The following is a 25,979-nucleotide window of genomic DNA, read 5'->3' on the forward strand; positions in this document are numbered from 1 at the left end:
CACTATATAATTGTATTCTGTTATTTTGTGTTATGCCCAGTATTTTGTGTTTGACCAAAACATCTCATCAGTCTCTACCTTACAAACATGAGAACATTCAGAATTATGGCTGAAAAGGAAAAATCACACACATGGGAGAGCACAATATAATGATGGAATTTCAGCATTTGTTTTTCTGAGAACTACCTTACCCATTGGCTTTTTGTCATGCCATAAATGCAGAATAAATGGGGATGGGATGGCAGTGAAATGCCACGCACCATGGACAGTCGAGTACTTGCTCCTGTCATGGTTTGGTCTGATTTGAGGGTGCCTCACTGCCTACAAGGGCATCCCCCAAGCCTTGAGAAATCATAGAATCACAGAATGGTTTGGGCTGGAAAGGACTTTAAGATCATCCAGTTCCAATCCCCTGCTATGGCCTCCTCTGGACTTGTTCCAGCAGTTCCATGTCCTTTCTATGTTGAGGACACCAGAACTGCACACAATACTCCAGGGGAGGTCTCACGAGAGCAGAGTAGAGGGGCAGGATCACCTCTTTCGACCTGCTGGTCACGCTCCTTTTGATGCAGCCCAGAATACGGTTGGCTTTCTGGGCTGCGAGCGCACACTGAAGCCAGCTCATGTTCATTTTCTCATCGACCAGCACCCCCAAGTCCTTCTCTGCAGGGCTGCTCTTTGCCCAACCTGTAGCTGTGCCTGGGATTGCCCCAGCCCAGGTTCAGGACTCTGCACTTTGCTTGGCAATGAAAGCAGAGTTCTTCCTTGCAGTGTGCACTAAATCCAGGGTAAGTCAAGGAAAGTCACTGGGGTCACTCTGGAATTACACCCAAATGCTGCCAGCAGAACAGAGCTCTTTGCTCCGTGAACACTTTGTGTTATATCTGACTGCAGGTGTACCCCATACAGCAACACTGCTGTACACACCTCAGGTACTCTGGATCCAACCCCAACCTTGTATAAAGCAACCAAAATCCTTGTGCTGTATAATAAAAATTCCATGTTTTAATACATCGCCATGCACAAATGAAGTCAAACAATGCAGAGTACAAAATTGTCAAATATACAAAATGATAAAGCAGATACCCAAAGCTTCCAGAGATCATGCCCAAAGATACCAAAATCTTGATTTTAATTTCATCGGTTAAAAGAATTCTAAATTGGGTTTTGTTGAGTTTTGAAAACAGAAGCAATTCAAGAGTAGCTATAAAAACTGTCGGGTGGAATTAACAGTGATGGCCACTTCGCGTCCCGAAACTCGACTGCACGGTAACTTCTGTTTTGGGAAGAAAGCACTGCTGTTCAGACGAACACCTTGGATGCCTGGAGAAATGCAGTGTACATCAAACAAAAAGGCACACTTTTGTCTTAGGCCACCTCATTTGGCTCCGCATTGGGAAAGTTCAGCCATAGACAAACCGGGAATGACAGCATGTCACTTTTTCACCATTAGACTGCTGGAATCTTTCTAGGCTTTCCACCAAGTTAACATTAAAAGGAGATGATTGGCTTAAGTATTTCCCTAGTGAATGTAAACCAGAACTGACTCCAAAGGCAGCCAGACCAGACAGAATTTGCTGGCTTCAGGAGGCTGTTTGACCATCCCGCATGGCCATGGGCTCGCACTCAGCCTTTCTGCATCCAGCTCTCTTGCATCAGGGCACCTGATTCCCAGGACCTGGATCATCCCAGTGCCCCTCTTGCTCCCTGCAGCTCACATCCACCATCAGCTGCCAGTGCCGAAGTGCAGGTGCAGCCTTGGCATCTGGTTCTGCCCATGGGCTACTGGTCTGGGGGCAACCTTTGGAGACAGCTCAGGTGTGGCTGTAACCCCAGCTGTCAGTTACCTGCTCTACTCAAGGTCAGCTTCAGTCAACCTTAAATTCACCTCCACAAAATCGAGGAGCCCACCTGAAGAGCCCCTTTGCTGGGTTATGCTGTGCAGAGCCAGGCAGGTGTTACTCCCATCTTGCACCCACTTGTGAAAAAGAAGTAAGAGGAAGGTCCAGGTAACTGCAGTCCCCACAAAAAACCTGAAAGCAAAACCCAGCGCATCCCAAAGCACATCCCTGCCACTTCCAGATTCTGTAATAACTGTGGGATATTTAAGAATGTGCCCTTTAGGTTCGCCAAGTATCCAGCAGCTCAGTGCAAAGTGAAGGAGTCTTCCCCTCGGAGCACACAACCCCGGGGGTGATGCTGGTCATTGCCTGTGCCAGAGCCTCACCTCCTGCAGTTCGCTGGTATTTCAGGGGAAGCCCAGCAGATGCAGCACCCCAGCTGCTACCCTGAAACGCAGGGTCTGATTCTGCAAGGTCTGTGTCTCCTGCAGCGGCTTCAGGAGAGCCCTCAGCACTGGACACTGGCCTCGCCTGCAGGTCAGCCCCGCACGGCCCCATTGCTCCCCTTGGCCAGTGGCACTGGGCTCAGGAGATGGCTGAGACCTGGGTCTCATCCTGAGATGCTTTGCATAGGCTGGAGGCTCCTGGCTCTGGGCTTTCTCTACTGCCGCTTAACATCTTTTGCACCTTTCTCGGATGAAGAGCAGGGAAGGAGCCTTTTGCATCTAAGGGCTGCAGATGAAGCAGTGAGAGGACTCAAAATGTTTCTTTATCTGGACTGGTCTTGAGACCAGGGCCTGGGTCAGTTGGTAAAACTTCCTTGGTGCAAAATCGTGTCCTCAATAAACAAAGCCAACCAGCCAAGTCCCCTAAGCATCTGATGGGGCAGAGAGAGGTTTTTTCCTCCTCTGCACAGCTTCTTATTGCTTACATGCAGTCTTGCTGCAGTATCGATCTCCCTGCTTTAAGAAGAACCCCTGTGTATCACTATGTAATTTAGTGAGTTATGACATTAAATAGATTAATTCAAGGCTTAATAGAAGTAACATGATTAGAGATGTAACAACAGCTACAGAGGATTTTTTTTTTCTCTGAAAAAGTATTTAGATATATTTGGAATTAAAAGCAGAAAGAAGCTTTTCATCTCATTCTCAGACTAAGACTCTCTGTGTTATAGCAGCACTGGAAATCCCTCTTCTATGGCAGGATAGATGTTACACAGCCATCTCCAAGATCAGCTGCTCCGGGGTCCAGGCTGCCTGCAGTCCTGCCGGTTGAGGGCCGCTCTCCTCCAGAGTGCAAGGTGTCTCAGCAGCGTGAGGACACTCATAAGCCATCACACACCGAAGCCAGTGACTGCAGAATTTATTTGACAGGCAGCAAGCATGTACCAATGTTCTTTAAACAATAAATCTAGACCAAACTAATTTTCTTAGGATTTCACACTGGATTAGAGCAAGAATCCTCAAAGATCTTTTTTTTTTAGCTATGGCTGTAGCTAACTCCCTTCTCGTTTCAACTTCTTGATGCCGATTCAATGCCAATCTGCAGTAAGTATTGCTTTATAGTTTCTCTTGTTTGAGTGAACTGTTTACTCTTCAAGCCATATATCCTAGTTCATGCTCCCCATTGCCCAATGAAGCATGATAGAAGGTGGCTCTGGTGGTTCTCACTTTGCCTCACATCCATCAACACCCATTTTGTGAAACCTGAATTGGAGGCTGAGCGCTCCTTTGCTTATTTCTAAGGTACAACACTGAAACCAGTCAACGGTCATAGGGCCCAGGCTTGCAAAACCCCACTGCTGGGGGCAGCTGTCATTGCTCTGGGTAGTCCCACTGAAGTAATTTCACTTCTAGGGCTTTATTAACCTGCTCTGATGGGGCTCATCATGAACAGGAACAGTTCGCTGTCTTTGAAGCAAGGAACTCGGGCACTGTGTTCAGCTGCACAGCCATACAACATAGCTCTCAGTCAGCACTGCAGCTTCTCTGCTGGTTGGTGAAGGCAGGAAAATGTGTTTCTTGCCAGCAAGATGCTACCTCCTTACTTAACAGTCAAACCCACACTTGGTATTCCTTGCTAGGACTACACATGCACTTGGCCCTATCATTTGACTGCAGCATTTTGTTCCAGGCTATTATTAATGAAAGACAAGACTTTCTCTGCATGTCCAAGGGTTTTTGTTGTCCTTTCTTGTCCAGCTCTCTTCCTCTAATTGAGTGCAGAAGAACCTTACAGCTGTGAGTAGATCTACCGATGCTCATACCAAATGCTATCAAGTACAGCTCTGTTCGCACAAGCTTTTTAAATTGAGACCATTTTGTGTGAAGAAATGGCTAGAGGTTGCCCTGCCTTCCTGCACTGTTGGAAACTTTAGCATACTTTCAATTCAGAGGTTTACATCTGATGATTTAGACTAATCCTTGCATAACACACACCTAATAACTTCATCCAGTAACTGCTGCACCGAGCCTGGATTTCAGTTTGAGGTAGAGCTTATTGACTTAGAAAAATACTCTGCATGCATTTAAAGACTTTTTGTGATGGAGAACATGCCAGGTAACTAAGTAAGTTGTCTCCACAGGTAATTATCCTCCCTGTTGGGCAATTGCATTTAATTTCTAGCCTGAAATCAGTTTCCAACCAGTGGAGCACATCATTCCCTTTTCTTCTAAATAGAAGAGCTACCTGCCTTCAGACAGCACTTCCCTGCACAGGTAGAAGATTGTGATTGCAGAAGATCAAGTCACCTCTTCAAATTGCCTCTGATAAATTAATAGCTTGAGCTTCATTAGTCTGACACTATAATAAGACCTGTTTTCCTGCCCTTGAATGACACTGGGAGCTATTGAAAATAATCTTTCCAAGTTGTCAATACGCTTTTTGACAGGCAGGCAGCTACCGAACAAACTGGGACAGCATCGCTAATGCCAGGTCCTACATCCCAGCTGGCAAGAGCAGCTCTAGGGCTGATGCTGAGTGGATTATTTAGCACACCTTCACAGACAATGTACTCTTCCAGGCACACTCCCCATGCCCCAAAGCCGGACTTGCTGCCACCTCTCCTGGATTTCTGACTCCGCAGTCCTCCAGGTTACTGTCTGCCACTGACCTGCTCCATGTCATCATTTACCACACCCCCGGTTTTGTCATCTCTGGCTGTTGCCAACAGCAATTTCCTCTTTCCCTGGGAGGAATATTGAAAATAGAGCACACCTTGGGAGGAGCTCATTAGAAAGAGTCTCACTGATGATAATTTCATATTTACAGCTATTTTTTGTGATCCAGCCTCTAATCGGTTTTAATCCACTTAACATGGGTGATTTGAATTTTGCGTTGTGCTATTTTCTTCTTTATCAGAATCAAACGATCTAGAGGAGGCTAAGTACAGTGTGCCAGCAGAGTTTCTTTTATCAACAAGCCTTTGATATCACAGAAAGTGATAGCAACTTCATTTGCCATGATACATTTCTATAGAAATCATTTGGAGGGTTTTATCAATTTTTAATTGCTTTAGTGATTGTGCCATATCAACCTTGCCAGGATTTCGCCTAAGACTGATAGGAAGCTAATGAGCCTATAGTTTTCTGGCTCAAATCACCCATTCTTTTGAATTATTGTGGGGGGTTCTGTGCCATCTGAAGCATCTTCCATGCATTCTGGTCCTGAGGAGACCCAGGCAAGTTTCCCTTCACTTTTGGTTTCAGTTAATTTACAAATTTAAAGGTATGTTTGGATAGTTGCTGCTTGATATTGCTTGTACTTACTGATGGAGTAGGAGGAATTACATTTTAATGTGCAGTCTGACTCCCTCCTTCTACTGCTTTCAAATACAATACAAGAGTATTTGTTGGGTTTTGCACGTACTGTGAGTAATCACTGTGCTGTGCCTGTCTAGCATCAGGCTTAACTTTGCTACCACACCATTTATTAGGATATATGTAAAGCCTCTGGTCTAACCAGCCCCAACCTATTTGCCACTGACTTCCCATACATTTCTTGGCTTTCCTCATTAAACATCTACTTTTCTTACTTGCTGATTTATCCTCATGAGCCTGCCTAATCACCCATACGCTATGTTGGTGGGGTTTTCTGCATTCCAGATAACTCTCCTGAATTTCACTGTAGGAGGCTGCAGGTAATGCTGGTAGCAATTCCCCCATCGATTTTAACTATATGAGAAGACTTTTTCTTTCTATATTAACGTCTTATTGACCACAGTCTATATATACCAGGGTCAACAGCAGCACAGTCCTGCAGCTCACTCTGGTATATATACCAGGGCTCTTCAAGGAGACTGACGGCAGAGATGTTCATTGTGAAAAGGGGACCAATGTAAAAGATGCTGGGTTTTATTTTGCTTGCCTGAGACAATGCTGAATAACTGAGTGGCTTTGTGGTGGGTAAGGGGAGGTTGGTTTTAGTAGTGACAAAATCCCACCCCAGGCCTGGCTCCACGGCTGGCACGAGCCAACACATCTCCAGAGACTTTGACGGCACCAATGTAAATCTGCTGAGGCCTGGCCTGGGGTGTGCCAACAATTCAGGGCAAAACAAAACCAGAATCTTGTCATTTTCAACGGTTTCATTTCCTCAGTGATGCTGCAACTGCTGCCAAGTGACAACGCTTGCCCTAAGGAACAGAGAGGGAGGGATGCATGCACTGGTAAAGCATGGCCACACAGCTGGGCAGGTAAAACCTAAGAGCTTATGGAGCTTTTTCAAACTCCCCTCCTGGAAGGCTGCCTTTCCCTCAGCAGAATTAACAGCGGTGTTCAGGCACTGAAAGCCATGCAGATGGAAAAGCTCTAGGAACAAAACAGCGCAAAGGATGCTCTCAGCTGCAGTGTGCTTTTTGGAATGAGCAATTCCTTCAGGTTTCTAGTGCAGGACTTCTCATGGTTTTAAGCACTTGGGATAGCCAAGTCAGTGATTTTTAGCAGGGTGTGATGCAGCCTTTCTCAATAGAAAGGAACCAGGGGAGTGCGGTGACCAGGAGAGGTACTGAGCCCAGGAGGAAGGCTGCATGTCTGCACTCGGGGAACAGCATCCTGCCCGCAGTACTGCTTCATTTCAGAGATAATAACTAGTGATCAGTGTAACGGCAGCACTGGCCTTTGCGAACTTATCTATCTCTACAGAGCTGATAATTGCTGTTTTATGAAAATAGCACTAATCTGCCCCTCTTTTGCACCAAACTAATGGCTCGGAGCATATTTAAATTCACTTCCTTTGCCGGAATAACTTATTCACTCCCTTTCATGTTGACTTGGTCTTTGGCACTCTCGACATAAATGATTTATTGACTAGAGATAAAGCATTCTTTCTCCTGAACTGTTCCTGCGACCCAAGCAAAAGCGGATGTGTCTGCTATTAATAAGGTGTTCGGCATAAAAAATGCAATAGATTTGATTGTCTCCACTCAATAGCCTTTCCGAGAACACAGTACCTGCCCCCATTCATAAGAACAAAAATCTCTCCTGCATGTTTATTTATATTAAAAAGTTTTCAGAAGAATACGCTGGGATCCAGATAAGTTGTTCAGGAGATGTAGAACAATTTCATAAATATCCCTGAGGAAGCATGGCCTACTTTGGGAGAATAACAGTGATTAAAAAATCCAAACACAATGAATAGTCAAATACAAGCCAAAAAGTACAGTTATTTCCTTATGGCTCCAGCAGACAGCTACACACGTGAGAAGTGTCACGGGGCTCAGGGGAACTATGCTTGCAGTTATCCACATGCACAGGCTGGCTGTAGGATGGAGACCTACCCCAGCTTTAAGGGAGATTTGTCCGAGAGGCACCTACAGCAGACTTCTCACCGAGTCTGGCTACACAAGGGTCTGGACTTGATTTTCACATTTCTCAGGGCCTATAACACTGCTTTTCTAGGTCACCATAGCTAAAATCCTGGGAAGCTTTTAAAACAAACTGTTTTAACAGGAGAAGTGCACACATCTAAATTCATGCCCATATACTGGAAGATGTTCAAAACTAACATTGATACAAAAAATGATTCTAGTGGCTCTCTGCCTAACACAACTTCTTCTCATACACCCTTTTAAGACAACACTCTGATAAACTCTTCTCTTATCATTCAAATTGTTCCAGATTTTTTCACTAGGCAGTAAAATAAGAGAATTCCTACTGTAGAAGTATGGCATCTCCTTCTTTTTAAATTGCTGTACCAACAAGACATGGATGTCAATTGCCAGAGCTCATTGTTAAAGCCCGTAGCAGAAAGAGCTGTAAAACTTGCTGAAGCTTACAGTGGACCTGTGCCATGCGCATGGCCGGGTTTCTTGGTATCAGATTCCAACCTGCAACCCTATGAAAAGCTCTAAATGTGCAAATGTTGCCATTGGCAAAGATTCTTACATCTTAGGGAAAATTTTTACACCAATTAATTTAAAATTGGGGACCAGGATTTTCAGAAAGAGAATGGAGAAGGTCACCGCTTTGTAATTCTTGGGAGCTCCAGCTGAGAGCTCATGGAAAGACCCAAACCATCAGAAATCACTAGCGACTTCTGAAAGTCTTGGTCATCACTGAAAATAATCTGCTTTTGGACTGAATACTACAGAAGTATCCAACATGCTGAATGTGAGATGGATGGAGAGCTGAAACCTAAGCCCATATCCATCTGAAAACAGTTAAGCTCTAAAGATATTTATCTGTTTGTCGTAGGGGCACCACCTTCCATTCTCTAGCAATGAACTGTACAATAGTTTGTAAGAGTTATAACATGGGAGCTTCCTATAAAAGGTCCCTTTGTCTTGATGTAGCTGCACATTCTCTCCATCACTGCATCTTCACACCAGTATGGCATCTCATCTACAGTTTGGCATATATGCTAATGGCCACTCTATAGTACCTGACTATCAGGCTGGAGAGAGTGACGGTCTTCAAGTACACAAAAAAGCTACCTTTGATTTTTAAAGAAAGAAGGAACTAATGGGTAAGTCCCCTCAGTATGCTGATGGCATCAGTTCATTATAAAGAGTGTGCCAAGAAGGTCCTGATGTGAGGGACAGACACTAATTCCACTGAGTCCCCATGGAAGAAAGAGTACCACAGCCAGCTGTGATACCACCAGTGATGTGGCCTGCCATTCAGAGACTGAACAAAAAACAACGTTCAGATTGAATGCAACAGTCTTGAGCCTGCTACAATATATTGAAAGGCTTATTGGAACCATTTGCTTATTCCCAGTTCCTACCAAAATACTGGTTTGGATAGAAAGTGGAAAAAGTTAATGAAGAAGTCTGCCCTCTCCACAGGGAGTGTCTTGCTCCTTAAAAGTATAGTCTTACACTTCACCTTGTTCAGAGAGTTTGGTTTGGACTACAGTTCCCCAGCCCTGCCCAAAACATAAATGGTGGCCAGCATAAAGAAGCTGAATTCTTCCAGTTTATTCTGGCTTTATTGTAGCCCAAACCCAGGGTCACACATGTCTCTGAGAAAGGCTGTCTCCCTCGCTGAGTAAGAAAACACATTGGCACACTGGAAACGAGAACCTTTGATATTTGGTGGATGAGAGGGAGAGCAGACACAGTGTCCTACAGCTCATTCAGCCTACCCTGTTCTTGGCTACCTTTGAGACAGCTGTTCTCTAAGTCTCGATACAAGAAGTCACATCTCTGCCACGTGCAAATCTATCTACACAATCTACTGTGAACTGGTGAAGGGATGCTAGGAGTGGGCTTCAGTTTGGATGCAGTCTCAGCACAAATACTGAAACGGATCCTCAGTATGTTTAGAAAAGACCATTATATATATATGGACTGTGCTAGTTCTGTGCAGAAAGCACATATGAAGTGCTGATATCGGTTAACAGAATACCATTAGACTGCAAAACTAACATATACAAGACGCTTACATTCCTATCGGGGTGTAATATTGTGAACATATCCACTGAGATTGGAGAATTGCTGTAAGTTTTTCCTAAAACATCATGCCATCTGCATACATAATAAAAGAATCCAGTAGTTGCCATGCTAAAACAGGACTTCTAGTGAAGGGCATAGACAGTCCCCTAAAGGGAACTCAAAAGTTATGCACAGTGATGAGAACTGGAAGAGATTTTCCAGCTAAAGGTCTGTCAGTGACCATTTTCACCAAATTAGCACTGGATATTATGCACCACAGTTTTCCTCCACAGCAAACCAGGTCTTCCCAGAACGCATCATCATGAGAGGGCTGATTTTACTTCAAGTTCGTCTTCAGTCCTCCATGGTCACCTTCTGGCAGTGCAATTTATTATATATTTTTCATGAAGGAAAGTTCGCTTCCATATCAAGTGGCAGGACAGCAGCTTTAGAGGCTGGAAATGTTTATGGAGAGCTCTCTGCTGGGGCTGTAAAAAATGAAAGAGAAAACCAAAACCAGTCAGTGAGTATAGAACACAGCAAAGGAATTACCAGGTATTTCAACCACTATAAAAAAAGTCAGGTTTGAGCTAAGTAAATGTGCTTCTGCTGTAAAGACAAACTATTCCTAGAATATATATTGTGGCCCTGGTACTTTTTTAATCAGCTTTACTCATCAAACTCAGTGCTTAATCAATTCCGTAGATAAATAGACAGTGCAGACCAGCAATAATTTGTATGATTTAACAAATCCTACCTCAATTTTATTGCCTCATGTGAAAGCACTGCTTACTCTTCCTCTACTCTAAGTCCCAGAGAGCAGGCTGTTCTGTTTGGCTGGGCTTGCATTAACTACCAAAGGCTTGATGGCCAAATGCTGGAAAGGCTCCACCAAGTACCAAAGTAGGAACTGATGTTCCCTCACCATTTCTGATGGCCAGGATGGTGAGAGTTGGCCACTGCTGTGCAGCAGATGTGAAAGCAGCTCAACCACTTCCTTACCCATTTCAGACCCTATAAAATAATCAGGGCGTTGCAGAGAGTTTCACTTTCCCTACTAAAAGCAGTGAAACATGCTCAGTTTTGGCGGCTGCTATTCCTTGCCTGAAATCCCTTGCAAAGCTGTAAGGGATGCACAGCAAAAGAACAAGAGGTAATGGGCACAGGATGGAACAAGAGAGATTCCAGCTAGATACAAAGAAAAAGAAATCTTTCTAGTGAGGGTGGTCACATCATGGAACAAGTTACCTGACCAGGTCCACAAGTTAACCAGAAGAGGCCCTGAACAACCTAACTTGTCCCTGCTTTGAGCACAGTTGAGTGAAGCCATGTCCAGAGGTCTCTGCCAGACTAAGTTATTTAATGAATCTGATGGGGATTTGTGCTCCCTCTTCTGCCTCTCTGACCTCAAGGTGGGTGCCCATGCAGGACTGCTCACGCTGAAGAGCATTCAGTCATCTGTTCAGCATGTAGCAATGAAAATGCATGTAAACCCATCACAGGCTTATGCTAGCCTCTGGAGCCAAGAAGCCATGCAGAAACAAGTTCACTCTGTTATTTCAATGTGTTTGGACACAGCTTTGTTTATCAGAGCCCTGACCCATCCCCCTGTTTTACTGACCAGCTCTCTGACTAGAGCGGTGCTGGGACAGGGCTCATTGGGGTGGGCTTTGCACCCTGTGCAGCTGATGTCCTGCTTCCTGCATGAGTATATGTGTCTATACGTGTGGGAAGAGCTGTATTGTTATGTTTTTTGGGCCAGGTTCCAAACTGTGAAGCTAATAGGATGCTGGTACTGCCAAGGCAGCATTCACGTCAGCTGAAAATCAGGTTGGCAGTGGATTTCTGCTTCTCACCCCTTCAAAATCACACCTGACGTGCTCTTCTGGGGTGGTGCAGATTGACTGGCTCTGCTAAGCTGTCAGCTTGCCCATATTTGCTTCTCTGAACCCCAAACTCTTGCAGCAATGGACATGAAGGTCTGATCAAGCAGGGAAAGGATGCGATGTTAAATCAGTAGATGCTGGAAGAACGCTGTATAAAATAAAAATCCCCACACACCCTGCCATGAGCACTTTACCCCTCAGTGTAAATATGTCCTACGAAATAAAGGGACAATAAAACCAGTCTCCTTAGCTATTTCCTTCCTTATGTGGGCATAAGCACCTGATAAAAGTGCTACTTTTGATTTCTGTTTTTACAGCTGGCTTGCTTTTATTCTCAAGATTCCCTAGTGCAATGATCCCACCATCACCTACCATCATCTACTACACGAGACACCCAAGTCAGTAGTGGCCTCAGAAAGATGCACATTTGGAACTCAGCAATTGTTTTATTCCATAGGTGAGCATACAGGAAGGTTTTGAGCATGCAGCTGGTCTAGACAGATAACTGACCGCATCCCCCAGGGCAGAAAAGAAAGCAATGGTAATATTAAGCAGGTCTGAAGATAAAGGGGAAATCTGGGGGAGGAGGTTTTACACTTGGAGAGAGGCAAACTGGTACCTCACATCAGAAATGTTTTATTCCAGGTGAACTGGAGGATATCTCCCATCTGTGTGGCATCAGCAGAGACGTGCCTGTCTCGGAAAGAGGAAACAGGACTTTTTTTGAGGTTAAATAGCTCATCTGCTGCAAAGAAGAGGAAATTTCAAAAGCTCTCCCAAGCAATAGAAAATACCTTGCTGAGCCACAAAGTTGCGGGACTAAAGTAAAATGGGTAAACTGGCTCATTACGTCAGGTCAGGCCTCAGGGTTGCACTCGAGCTGAAATTCCCCAATCACTCATTGTCTCAGCCATTGGCTTATACCTGTGCTTAAGCTGGACAGGAGCCAGCTCTCCCTTCAGACAGAAACCCATGAACAAGGAGAAACGGGGACTGATCCCAATCTGAACTCCATCCACAACCACTTCCAGCCATGCAGAACACCCAGCAGAATCAGTTGGCATATAACCAGTGATACTGGTGGAGGGAATAGTAGTAATTCTGCTAGGCTCTGCATTTAGAGCAAGCACACTGACGATTTAGTGGTCGTATAGCTCATCTCTTCTCTTCTTACTTTGTCTTTTGAGGACACGGTTTTAGAAGCACTTACTCTTCGTCATTTGCTATATAATTTTTGGTGCCCAGCTGGAGACTCCTCTAAGGACCCTGGTTTTCTAACAGTGCATACCCAGCGCTCTCTGAAAGTCAGATCTTTTTAAAAGGTATCACAAATGAGCAGTTGTCTTTGAAAACCTTGCCTGAGACTGTAAGCTCTTGGAACAAAGACCGCCCTTTGCAGGGGTTCCTACGCTTACCAACGCAACACCGTGCAGATCTAATCTCGCATGACATTTTCAAGAAGCTGCTGTAGAAAGACAACAGTTATTGCAAAGCCAGAGATGTATTTTATTTTTGAGCACCTGTGCTGTGTGATGCTTTTCTAACTGGGAAAGGCACACATTTTTCATTCATTTTAAACACATGTTAATACAGCTCAACCTAGTGGTATTACCTACTTGTCACATTATCATAATTGAGGCACTCTGATAAAGAAAACAAGCATCTATTATCTTTGCTGCCAGCTGTTCCTTGAAGCCTGGTGAAAATCTGCATTCAGCTACATTTACTAGTATTTTTTCTGTGTCAGAAAGGCCACACTTCATGCTTCTCATGGCACTTGAGACTTGATAATACACTGTACAATACTGCAGACTTGTTGCATCTTGCGACTTGCTAGTTAGAGATATTGCTGCCTTTGAAGAATTTTGTACAGTGGCAAAAGGAAATGGCTGGCAGCCCACTTGTAGATTTACCCTTTTCATTATTGTGCACTGAATCCTCATCACTGAGCTATGAGAGCATGAGCTGTCTCTGTGAGGCTCATGGAAGTTCATGTAAAAAGAAACTATCTGGGGAGCTGCTGATCTTGGTCAGTCACCATGGTGGAAGGAGGAAGGAGGATTAGCAGGGGCTGGGGAATGCTGGCCAGCATTGGTACAGACAGGAATAATTTGTCCCACAGCAGGTGAGATGGAAGCTGTATCAGAGTTTGTTTTCCCTCTGTCATAAATCCATCGCATTACTGTTGTGGGTGGAGAGCAGCACCAGTTCTTTTAACCTCCAGGTAAATGCACCTATAGCTGCACATCCTCATTACCTAACATGTTGCTGATAACCAAAGTCAACAGTGCCAGAGATCCAAGGTTACCTCAGACGTTGGCAGACTTGGAGGTAGCTGGAGCCAGAGGGAAGGAGGTGGCAAAGCAACACTCACCAGCCTGCTCCATCCACCTCGGAGCAGCCCCACTCTTACAGGCAATAAGTCAAGCTTCAGGACTGCACAAAGACAGCAAGCTGCCTCGCTGCGAATGTCACAGCCAGCAGCCTCTGGTAAGCAGTGACACATTAATCAATGGACTGAATGCAACACCCAGAGCTGAGAGAGAAAACAGAGAGGTGGATGGGGTTTGATAAGGCTGCCAATTTTGTTTTGATTCTCAGCCACTCATGTCTTGGTCTGGCTTGCCTGATTTCCCCCTGAGTGCTAAGACCTTGTAGCTGATACAGACTTGAAGGTTATCTAATGTTGTTTGCTAAATGCAGTGTTAATACAGTAGAAAAATACCAAAACTTCCCCTTCGCCCCTACTTCTAGTGAGGACGTTTTTGTCATGAACTATGAAACCTGACCATGAAACAAGACTTTTTTTTGTTCAAATGATCAGGGACATTGACGTATCATCACAAGACTCCAGGAGCAGTCTTTAAAACAAACGGCAGCTGACACGTGAGTTGCTGTTTTTGTAAGGATGAATTCAGGGTTTCTTTTTTTGAATACACTTCTTCTTCTGGGCAACTTTCTCCCATAACCAGGTATTCTTAATCCTCCTGGATATAGTTTTAATATCTGTTGATAGAATCACCATAAATACGCTACTGAATAAATATTCCTATATGAAATCTGTGGAAGAGACTTTACATGCAGTAAACACCTTGGTGTTATTTACGTACTGCTATACTCTCAGTGTGAGTGGCCCCAGATCCACACAAGGGCTGCTGGCAGCAGCTGGGATGCAGCTTGAGCACAGCCTGCTCAGGCACGGCGCTGTGCATGATGCTGCCTGGTGCACTCTGAGAGCCCTATTAAGCCACTGCCAGTACGTGGGTATGCGGGATCCTGGCTCGCTCACAGATCCGCCGCCTGGATCGGTGGCAAAGCTCATCTCAAGGAAGGCTTCAAAAGGATGCTTGGTGCCTCAAGACAGATGATGAGCATTCAACAAGGTCAGGCAAATCCTTTCCCCTATACACTGACTCAAGAGAAAGCTCACTTCTTGCGTGTGATGCTGGGCTCTATAGCCTGCATCAGCCAGTTCTGAGATGAAACATTTCTGGGAGAATGGATGTCATGGCAGATGCTCTCAGCAGGTAACCTTCTGAAAAGCCAATTAGTCAGAGGTTATTGCAGCTGCTCTGTGGAACACAGTTGTTCACACAGAATGGGTGGAAAATGTAGTTGTCCAAAATGTGTTTCCCTAAGCTGTTCAATGCTTTCAATAGATTAGCCAAGAGTCTCTTCATGAGTCACGCACAACTCCAGCTTTCCAACCAAAGCAAATCTCTCAGCAACTTTACTAGGTTAAACAAAATGAGGACACACGTTGATTCTGTGTACGGATCATTTATGCAGGCATTTTGGTTCCTTGCCCCTTCCTTCACAAATCAGAGCTCAGAGTGGACAATTCTCTAAAGGGCTTGAGCTCGCACTCCAGTCTTGTTCTGAAAAATACCTTAAAAGCCTTTTAATGTCTTCTGAGCTTGAGTTCACAGTGTTAATCTGGAAACCTCAGGAAAAAAATCTGTCCCAAGAAAGTACGTCCTTTTTATGCCTGACCCTAACCAGCAGCGGGAAATTTCGCCAGCTTATAAATCTGGTTCAAAACTCAGGCAAAACCCTGGGAGAGACTCTTTCAAAGTGGTTCATTCATCTCTACTCAAGATACATCCCACCACCTACCTGCTGTTGCAAACAGACAAAGAAAAGTGAAAACGCTTCTGCATTTGAACAGAGGTAACAGATCCTGATGATTTCCTTGGATTAACAAGTAGTTGGTTTGAAAAAATGCACGCAACCACTTCCTCAGTGTTTATGGCTTCTTTCAGAGAATTCTGTCCACCAGCATCCTTCTCTAGAGACTCAAATTGTAGCACACAGAAAGGTTTAGAGGAATGCAGTGCTAAGGAGTCTGATAGGCTCAGCTGGTGCTGTCTTAAACTGCAAATGCTTATGTGACTGCTGACTTCATGCCTTATCATGCATATCTCTCACTGCCTGCCTGTGTTCTTGATCTCACAAGTCCTTGTGGGGTGCTCTGCAGGAAGTGAAGAAGGATGTCACAGATGAATAGTCTTCTACACTCCGTGGCTCTAAATAGCCATTTGCACTACATCATCAGCCTTTGCATATCTATTGCTTTCAAGAGACTGGGTTTTCATATGATGCATCAGGAACTGTGCAAACTGAGTGAACTTAAAAAAAACACAGTCTGAAGTGGTACCATCAGCATGCATGTAAGGTGATTAAGCACACAGTCCCAGGTGGCCTGCAGTGCCTTTGTGGCTGCTCTGCAGGTCCCCTGGAACTTGTCTTTGTGTTTCTTCTACAGATTCTGCAAGACACTTTCAAGCCTATCCTGTTCAGAAGCATGCAGCAGTATTTGGGAATTAATTCTGTCCATTATATCATCCTATTACTTGCTTTAGGATCTTCACTGAAATATGCATTAAATTAAGAAACATAATCAGATGAAACTAAAGACTTCATTAGAAAAATCAAAGTATTATAGCAAAAGGGTTTGGAAACTTTCTGGAGCTGCAACTCCCTCGCTGCTTATGCAGAGTTTATGCAGGATTAATAGGTGGAACAAACCATCCACCTGTAGGGAGATATTCACTGTGAGGCTCCCTGAAATGAAAGTTTCCATTCTATGAAGTGATTAACCAAGCAAAAAGGGCAATTATACCTCCTAAAGCCACCTGAAAGACTGCACATATGCACACACACATTTACCACAAAACAAAACCAAACCACATCATCAAGTCTACAAACTCAGCCCCCACCCTTCAAGTAGTGGAACAAGTAACTTTATTTAGCCCTCTGGATTAATGAATTAAGACACACCCTTTGTCTGTATAATCATCAGTGTTTTGCCCAGGACCCTTGCCCTGCTCTGAGAGACAATGCAGAGAAAGAACATTCTGATGCCATTTGGTATTGCTTTATCCTTGCAGCTCAGCATGTGGCCTACCACATTTAATGCACAGTGTCCAATCTCCATCTGAAAAATAATGATTGCTATCCTCATGGACTTGGTGTCTAACCATTTCATGAAAAGAAAATGCCTCAATTTCAAAAGACATCAGTGAGAAGAGTGCTTTACTTTAGAGCTCTTAGTTAGGCACAAAGATAGTTACAAGGCTGCACTTGGTATATGTCCAGCTCCTGGCTCCAATACCAAGAGCTTCAGGCTGTCAGAGCTCTGTGGGGCTCCTGAGGTAGGTGAAAACCCTACGGAGGAGTGAGAGTTTGAGGAGGCCTCTGGAATATGTACTCTGGGTCTGGAAGCTGCAGCTACAAGGAGGAGTACAACAGGACCATAAAGATGGCAAAGTCTGACCATCTATGCAGACTTCTCAATGAGGATCTGACTGTATCTGGAAAATGTCTCTTACTGATTGCCATCTGAAGGGCAAATCAGTGTACCATCAATACTACAATCCAGCATGGTCCTCCATGGCCACTGGGTTGTCTGGAAAAAAAGCACTCACCATTTTATCCTCATCGATCTGGTTGTGACCAGGACAGGGAACTCTTCCCAGGCATCCTCAGAAAGCTCTACAGAGAAATTAGCATGGTGTATACACCACTGCTGCTCTAAAAACCAAATCAAATCAAAGGCTCCAGTCTAATTCTCCCAGCTGCAGGACCAAGCCCAGGGAGAGTGCTGCAGTGAGGGAAGCTTCTGTCTGAAGCAGAGGTTCTCTTCCACCCCACAACTGATGCTGTAACAAGGCAGGCAGCAGAGATTGCTTGCCACTCTGCAAATCAAGCTTCGTGTCTCTGTCTGGGCAGCTGGAAAATAGAACTACAGAGATCAAAATGAGTTACCATCTCTGAAGAGCTCCCTAGGTGATTATTAAGACTGTATCTTGATATATACCCACTAGAGACCCTAGATACCAGTAATGCTGCCTCTGCAGAAGGGCTTGATAAATGAAGGATGGGCTGATTGTATCAAACTGGTTCTTAAGTCAGGCGTGAAGTCCAAGGCCTGAAATGCTATGGGCTGTATTGACCACAGAGCCAAGAGGAGAAGGCATTAATGAAAAGATGACAGGTATGAAACAAAGAATATCTAGCCAGTGTTCAAAAAGATGATCAGCCATTCAAGTTTTTGGGGAGTAATAATGATGTTAGCATATGAACTCACTGTTCAGTTGCAAATTCTGCTTTACTGTGATTTGCCCCTTTTCCATTAATTCAGTTTGGAGTCTATCCAAAGCACCTGCACATCTTTCTGTCTCTTTTTGCATCACACATGTTCCTGAAAATACAATTGCACAGAAATGTATAAAAACTTGCTTCAGACCACAGCAGTTGTTCAGTATGCTGTGAGGTGGTGCTGTATTTGGTTGCTGCCATCCCATACCAACAGTCTGTAATGTCCCCCTTTGTCCAAATTAATTGATATGGACTATGTCTGCAATGTGTTGCATGTGGGTCCTGTGGGACAGATTACAGTCCTGTAGGACCTGCTGGAGCACTCCACATCGCTCTGGCTGCCTGCAAAGCCACTTTTCCTTCCAAGGGAAGCCTATGCCTGGGAAGATGCTACACTCCCTGTCACCCCCTCACACACAGTCATCACCAGCCAGGCTAGGCATCCATTGCTCAGGGCAGGGACATGCTCTCAGGTGCTGCAGCGGAGGCGTATCCACTGTAAATCAAGGACAGGACTTAGTGGCAGAAAATAACTTAATATAGGTAGAAACTGACCTTTAAAAGTCAGAAAGAAGGGCACTGCCATACTTCAACAGAGGGGTTTGGGGATAAATGTCATATCAGGAAAAAGACTTTAATTCGTCATGGGGATTCTTTGATTGCAGAGCATACCAGTATGGACTGATGGATGCAAGAAAGGGAAATACGCAGCAGAGCAGCAACTCAGTGGTTAAGGTGAAGGCCTCATCCTTATCATGGACCACTAGACTTCCGTGTGCCGTACAGTTAAATAAGTACATAATTGCTCTGCACAAAGTGGAACAGCATCAGGGAAAGCTATATACCCTATCTGCTTCCCACCTGGAAGCTTGTCTTTAAGGTTAGAGATGTAAATAAATAAACTTGCACGGACTTCTGAGATGATTCAGTGGTACTTCTACACATAGCTTGATTGATGCTAGTGGTATTTCCATGCATAACTGCAGACTGCAAAAGCAGATACACGCAAATGACAGCTAGAAGTGGGATAGGAGAATCCATCCCTGCCTGTGCTGAGCTATGAGAAGTCCCTCTCCAGAACACCAGCTCTGAAGCTTCTGTGGTGGTTGCACAGACAAGCTCCTTTCACCCATTCTAGACAGGCAGCCAGTTTACACTGGTTATCCAGGCTTCTTTGACAAGCTGTGGAAAAGGACAGGGCCCTTAGAAGTGACCCACCTACTTACTTGTCACATTGGATAAATGATTCTTTGGCAGCTCTTCTCTTCACTGATTATCAGGAAAGCTGAATGGTGAGCTCAAAGTAGGTATCCAGCAATTAAATGGCAAACAAGAGGTGACAGGAATTGGAACTTCATGCTTAATTTGATTGTTTAAAATTCCAATTAGCATGTGAAATGTAGGTACCGCAATGGTCAGGATTAGCATGTTTAATGCTTACATTTCTACCGATATCAAGAATGAGACAGATTCCAGTGAGGGATAAGAGGCCTAAATTCCTTTGAGGCCTTGGATATCGGAATTTGACAAGGAAATTACACACTACATAATCTTCTTAGAAACTCATACACACAGCTGAGATAATGAGATGCTTCCTGCAAACAATCCACAAACTACTGAAGTTTTTCAGCGGAATTATTTACTCAGCACTATTGGTATAATTTTGCAGCTGCATAATTTATTGTGTCCATGTTGCCAAATTGTTTCTATTTGCCACTGATTTGCTTTCCATTTCCACAAGCAATATATGAACCGATGGACGTCGCAGTAAAGGAATTCACATAGGTAAGTAAAACTAGAATAAACAAAAATCATCCTTTGCTTATTATTAAACACCTTCCATATTTTTACGGGTGGCAATTAGGGGGTAGGAATTTGTAACTGGAGAAGTTCTACCATTTTATCTTGGGCCAAACAGTTTATCGCAACTCATGCGCAGACAAACTTCTGTGCTTCTAAAATCAGGGGGAAACACCTAATGGGATGTGGTGTTTCTCTTCCAGTGCCAGGAAAGTATGGATCCCAATTCAATGTCTCAGGCAGGCAGGAAGGAAGGAAGGAAGGAAGAATTTTTGCTACTGGAGCATAAAATAGCTTTTGGCTAGAAAGAAGATGGACAAGATTTTTTAAGAACCCAAATGATTTGCACACCAAAGTCTCCTTAGAAGTCAACAAGACTTTGATTGCCAAGTCACTTGTGAAAATGTTTTCTGATGATTCTTACAAGTCTTCTACTATTTATCCTAAACGAGTGCTGACACATCATTCAAAAGAAGATCTGGGGCTGCAACAAGTTCTGGTAACCCCTCGAGACATTTCTAAAGCCTCACCCACAGGAGATTTGAAGCTTCTGGCATGTCCATATGTCTGAAATCTTCAGTTTGCATCATGCATTTGTGTATTTAGGATAATTAAGGGTATGCCTCCGTGAACACATTACTGCGAGGTAACCGGCGTCTGGATCTAAAGCAGAACAGATGCTCTACTCTAACTGTCCATGTGTATGCCCTTACCCTGTGGTAAATGTAAATGCAAGGCAGCTCAGTGCATGGTCACTGAAGAAGAGGATGAAACACACCTTCAGCATTGACACTCAATCTTCCAGTAGCATCACTGTTAACTTGCTCAGGTAGCAACACCATCCGATTTGTTTTACAAGCCCAGCCACTATCACAGACTGCCCAATAATAAACACTGGCAGGACATTTTCTGCTCCTCCCTGTTTAGGGTGCACCAGGGTGAGCGCATCAGGAAGAAATGGATGCTGGCACTTGTTAGATAGGAGGTTAGATAGGAGTTTCTGTGCCTTCCTGAAGAGGCTGTATTTAAATATTGTATTGATAAAACGTCTAAATGGAAAAAAATGAAGTGAAGATATTGCAGAGACTGCAAAACTAAACAACAGCCTTGTCAGAAAAGCAGTGTGAGGTGTTCAGGACCTGCCACTTAGTTCACCCCACTAATAGAGGGATTTTCTCCAAGAAAGTCCTAGATTTCAGGATTCTGGAGTTGGGTTGCAAAGGGTGGGAACCGAGAGAGCTGTAAACGTGCTAAATATCAACTTCTTAATGATACTGTCATTCGGCTTCTACTTTCAGTTCTGAGACTACAAAGAGAAATGATCTCACCTCACTAGGGCGTAACTACAACATGCTGCTACAGCTCAGGCTCCCGTTTTTTACAGCTTTCTCTGGTTAGAAGCTCCCGTGAGATTACAGTATCTGCAGCCTTAATGGAGCATCCTGGAGACGTCTCTGTGATCACCAGAGCACCGCCTGCCAACAAGAACTTTTGTCTTTAACCTCTTGGCCCAGATTCCAGATGAGAAATTCATTCTAATATCTCAGAAAATGACATCTACTGATATCGTTGAGAAGTGTTTCTTCATTGCACATGGATGTTGTGCATTGCTATTACACAGAACAGGCCGCTCCAGTGAGCACTTCTAAATCCACTGCTATAAATCCATCCCAGATTTTCATCTTGCTTTTTTTTTTTTTTAATGGCTTTATGTATTAAAAAAAAAATAATAAATAAAAACAGCTTTCAAAAAAACCCTTTTTGCTTCTGCTTGTAAGTCTTCAGAGTGTAACCAGTAAATAACCTGTGATATATCTGGTTAAAAAGTAAGACTGCTGAAGCTGGTATATAAGAAAGGTGATCCAATAGTTCTGCCCTTCTCTCATGGAAAGTGGAAAGCAAGTTTTCCTTTGTGTCGTAGCTTCCTATGCTAAAGTATATGGTATATGCAGTGCTGAGATTGAGAACATCCTTACTTCTGCAAACTCCACATGGTATTTTTGGAATATCTACCTCCTACTGGAGCATGCTCTTGTGTGTCCCTTCAGGATGCCTAATGGGAATCATTCTGTTCACCACCAAACCAGCTTTCTCTTTGCACCTTCGTGCAATGGAAAGAGATTCCCCTTCTGCCTCTGAGCTGAAGACCATGGCTCTGCTTCCAGCATGCGCACAAGACTGGGAGCACAATTCCTTGTGATGAATCATGAAACGGGGGAGACAGAGGTGGTCCTCCAACTCTGCTTCCCTTCCTCCCCTGCCCTGCTGCTGGGCCAACCCTGCTGCACAGTACAATGGACCTGTGAAATAAACTCATGAGAAAAGCTAGACCAAAGCTTTAAACCTTTTCATTTCCCAGATCTGCTTTATTGCTCCCCCATAGCTACAGCAGTCCTGGCAGGGAGCGGGGAGGAACGCCGCGGGCAGCAGCAGGAGCCTCTTCAGCCATCTCTGCGATTGAAGTATTCATAACGTGGAGTCCTATCTTGTGTTTCCCCTAATGCTGACTATGGTCTCCCAAAGAACATTGATGTTTAACTCGATTTAGAAAGGTAATAAAGAATGAAGCCAGCAGCCTGCGAATGGATAGACTGTGCGGTAGATAACAGGCACAGCTAATTCTGGTTTTAAATAACAATAGGTGCAGCAGACCCACTGGCAACAGCCACAGCATTTCTCCACATTATGCATTCCCCGACTTTTCTTTTGCTACTGGAGGGCCCAACTCTGCAAACTATTTTTAGTAGTGTTACTTTGTCAGTGCCCAGCCATGAATCGGGGTCCCACTGTGCTATTCAAACACATAACTAAAGGCTGGTTTCTACCCAAAGACTTTGAAATTCGACTTACAAAAATCCCATGGGTTTAAATGGCAGGAAGAACTACATTAGCAGTACTGTCTTTTATGTTCTTTTATTACTTATTTTACTAAATATTATTTACTTCATTTGCAGCAATTGGAGTAGAATGATGAAAAAATTGTTTCCAAGCAAAAGACTGGAACACCTCTGCAGTACTGCTGCTGAAATAACAGACCATTTCAATGAAAGAACCTATAAGCATTGAAGAGCCCAAAATGGCTTCTGCAGAGCCACAGCAGTATTGTATGCAAATATATAATTTAGTAGTTTTTATGTAACCTGGTTATTTTGCAATCACAGAAGTAGGGATTAGACAAATGGGGCATATGCCATTTGTAAAGAAAGTACATAGGAAAAATATGCACTGCAGTTATAGTCCTGATATTTAAATTTAGATACTCAGTAAACACATTGTCAGCTAACAGCAAATTACTCAGTTTCATTAATGACACTGATTTGGAGTTAACGTAGAAGATACAGAAATGAAAGTCTATATATGTACATGCTCTTTTAAAACAAATTTTAATGAATGGTGATTATCTTGCTTTTATCTAGGGCTGTTCATTCAAGCGTGCTTTACAAACCAACTGCACAATTGCATACTCATTTGCCCATGAACAAAGAGCTCACCGTATCTATTGCTAGACAGCCACCATCTCTGGTGTGACAACATGAGGTGCTTGTAAGCATGCACAACACTTTTAAACCACTCGTTACCCAATAAATGCAAAATACAGACAGGTTCTCTGTCTGGGATCCAGACAGGCTATGTGTCTATAATAACTCTAGCTAAAATGCCATGTGAAACATATATATATCACAAAGTCTATCAGTCATGACTACATATATAAAATAATCACAAGTGATTATGACTAAATACCTACATTCTGCAGATCCAGCAACTCATCCATACCACCACGCTGAGATATCATTTGCAACGACCTTTAAAGAAAATGACCCCTATTCCCAGAGAGCAGACTGCCTGCAGGACAAGTGTCCAGGATACGAGCTCATGATTGAGTGGCTAATATCTCTTCACAACTCCAGTTCACTTGATCAGACGTGAAAAACAGTTCTGAGACCCTGTTTTCTACCCCTTGATTTGAGATTCTGCTTCCAAAACCTTCGAAGCAGCCTCTACAACGCCTGATAATGTTCTCCATTAAAGCCAAGGCAAAGGCACAGCCTTCTATGCTTCTGACAGCCAAAGCTTAATTAGATCTCTCCAAATGGTCTTTAAAATCTGTGGTAAGGATCTGGATCCATTCTGAAACCACACTGAATCATCTACCAGTGACCAGGACAGAAGTATTACTGATATCCGTTCCCCATCAGACAACATTATCTACTTACATTATATTCAGGGATGCTGGGGAGGGACTCTTTGTCAGGGACTGTAGTGACAGGACAAGGGGTAACGGGTTAAAACTTAAACAGGGGAAGTTTAGATTGGATATAAGGAGGAAATTCTTTCCTGTTAGGGTGGTGAGACACTGGAATTGGTTGCCCAGGGAGGTTGTGAGCGCTCCATCACTGGCGGTGTTCAAGGCCAGGTTGGATGAAGCCTTGTGTGGGATGGTTTAGTGTGAGGTGTCCCTGCCCATGGCAGGGGGGTTGGAACTAGATGATCTTGAGGTCCTTTCCAACCCTAACTATTCTATGATTCTATGATATATAACACATAAAACCCAAAGTCTAACTACTATGCTTGACATTTCTGGTCTGTTGTACCAGCAAAGGTACATCTTGCAAATGAAAGAGTAGCCCACATTCATCCAACTATTTTTAGACACCTACTGCTGATGCCTACGGTTCTGCCTGCAGACTGCCTACACAGTATGTGCAGAGGCGGTCCCTGCCTGCTGTCCCCAGCCCCAAACCTGATCACTCTCAGGAAGAGCCTTACTGCTGGCTACAGTGGGAACATGGAGAAACCTGGGAGGTACCTGCATGTAGACAGGGCCTCAAAATTTATCTAGTAATGCATAAGAGCAAGGTTTTCATTGAGAGAGTAGTTCAGTTGGAATGATCATCTAGTCCAACTGTTCACTGTCCAATTGCTTATCTCAGTTAACAAATGAGAAAATGAACTGTGAGCTGTGCTGCATCTACAGAGCTAAGGGGAAAAAAAGGCTACAAAACTATTTTAGTTAACCAAGGCTGAATCTATGGATCTGAATACACACAGGGAACAGATTTTTTGAGTAAGGCGGTGCCATTTTTACATATTGATGAGTAATAACACACTCTTTATAGAGTTCGATTGTGAGAGACAGAATTAGTTTGGTAACTTTGCCTTTGGAAGACCATGGCAACCACTAGAAAGGTGAAAACCAGTCTCCCTGGGTCATTTCTATAGAGGTTTCTGATAGTAGCTTGGCTGGTGCTCACTCCTCTGCAGGGCAGCAGAATTACTGATTTTTGCTGGGAACAGTCAAGACTCCTTTCTTAATACCAAGTTATGATAAATCACTGTTAGTTCCAGTGCTTGCTATAAACTGTGTTAAAATCTTTATTTGATATTTTAAGGACCAGACAAAGGATTTGGAGGACTGAAATGGAAATTGTGCCTTGTTGACCATTTCTCTTGTTAATTCCAATACAGGTGCTTTGATTCTTCAACCTCTCCTTTCCCTAAATAAAAACCTGTGAAGGTCTGATACCAGGTATTTGCCAGCTGTAAAATGTCCTTCCGTGACTGCACAGCAAACCACCTCAGCCTTTTCTGACTGGCACTAATGGAGCCTTCACCACCCAGAAGCACATCTACCTAATGGGTAATAGCTTCCAATCCTTTTAGTCTTTGGGACTTCATGGTCTTACCTGCCCAGCCCACAGAATTTTCTTAGTGTAAGAAGAGGCCAAAACTTATGCACAGAAACGAATAGATACACTATGATTGAGGAATTAATGACTTTTCCAGCACCTAAAAGCATAACCTGTAACTCTGCTGCATCAGTGGTTAGCCAGTAGCTGGTTTCTAGTGTCATCAGACACCCTTCCCTGTGTTACATTTTTGGAACAGTCTGCAAACTTTCAGCCATTTAATATCGAACGTGAAATCAAATTATATAAATAGCCAGTCTCTCACTTCAACAGAAACATTACATTCAAT

The 25,979-nt window shown here is 43.8% G+C and overlaps 1 protein-coding gene across 3 annotated transcripts in view; it reads right to left on the reverse strand.

Moving 5' to 3' along the window:
- Nucleotides 1–987: 987 nt before the first annotated feature.
- The window catches only part of SAMD12 (sterile alpha motif domain containing 12), a 173,423-nt gene continuing 148,431 nt past the window's right edge, over nucleotides 988–25,979 (reverse strand). For all 3 annotated transcript variants that reach the window (XR_010610276.1, XM_065668848.1, XM_065668846.1), the window contains one exon: nucleotides 988–10,205. Coding sequence is in view for 2 of the 3 variants with exons in the window: in XM_065668848.1 (XP_065524920.1) it covers nucleotides 10,183–10,205 (23 nt within the window). In the remaining variant the exon portion in view is untranslated. The remainder of the gene's footprint in view (nucleotides 10,206–25,979) is intronic.

Source organism: Lathamus discolor, chromosome 2 (assembly GCF_037157495.1).
Source record: "Lathamus discolor isolate bLatDis1 chromosome 2, bLatDis1.hap1, whole genome shotgun sequence".
NCBI classification, from domain to species: domain Eukaryota; kingdom Metazoa; phylum Chordata; class Aves; order Psittaciformes; family Psittacidae; genus Lathamus; species Lathamus discolor.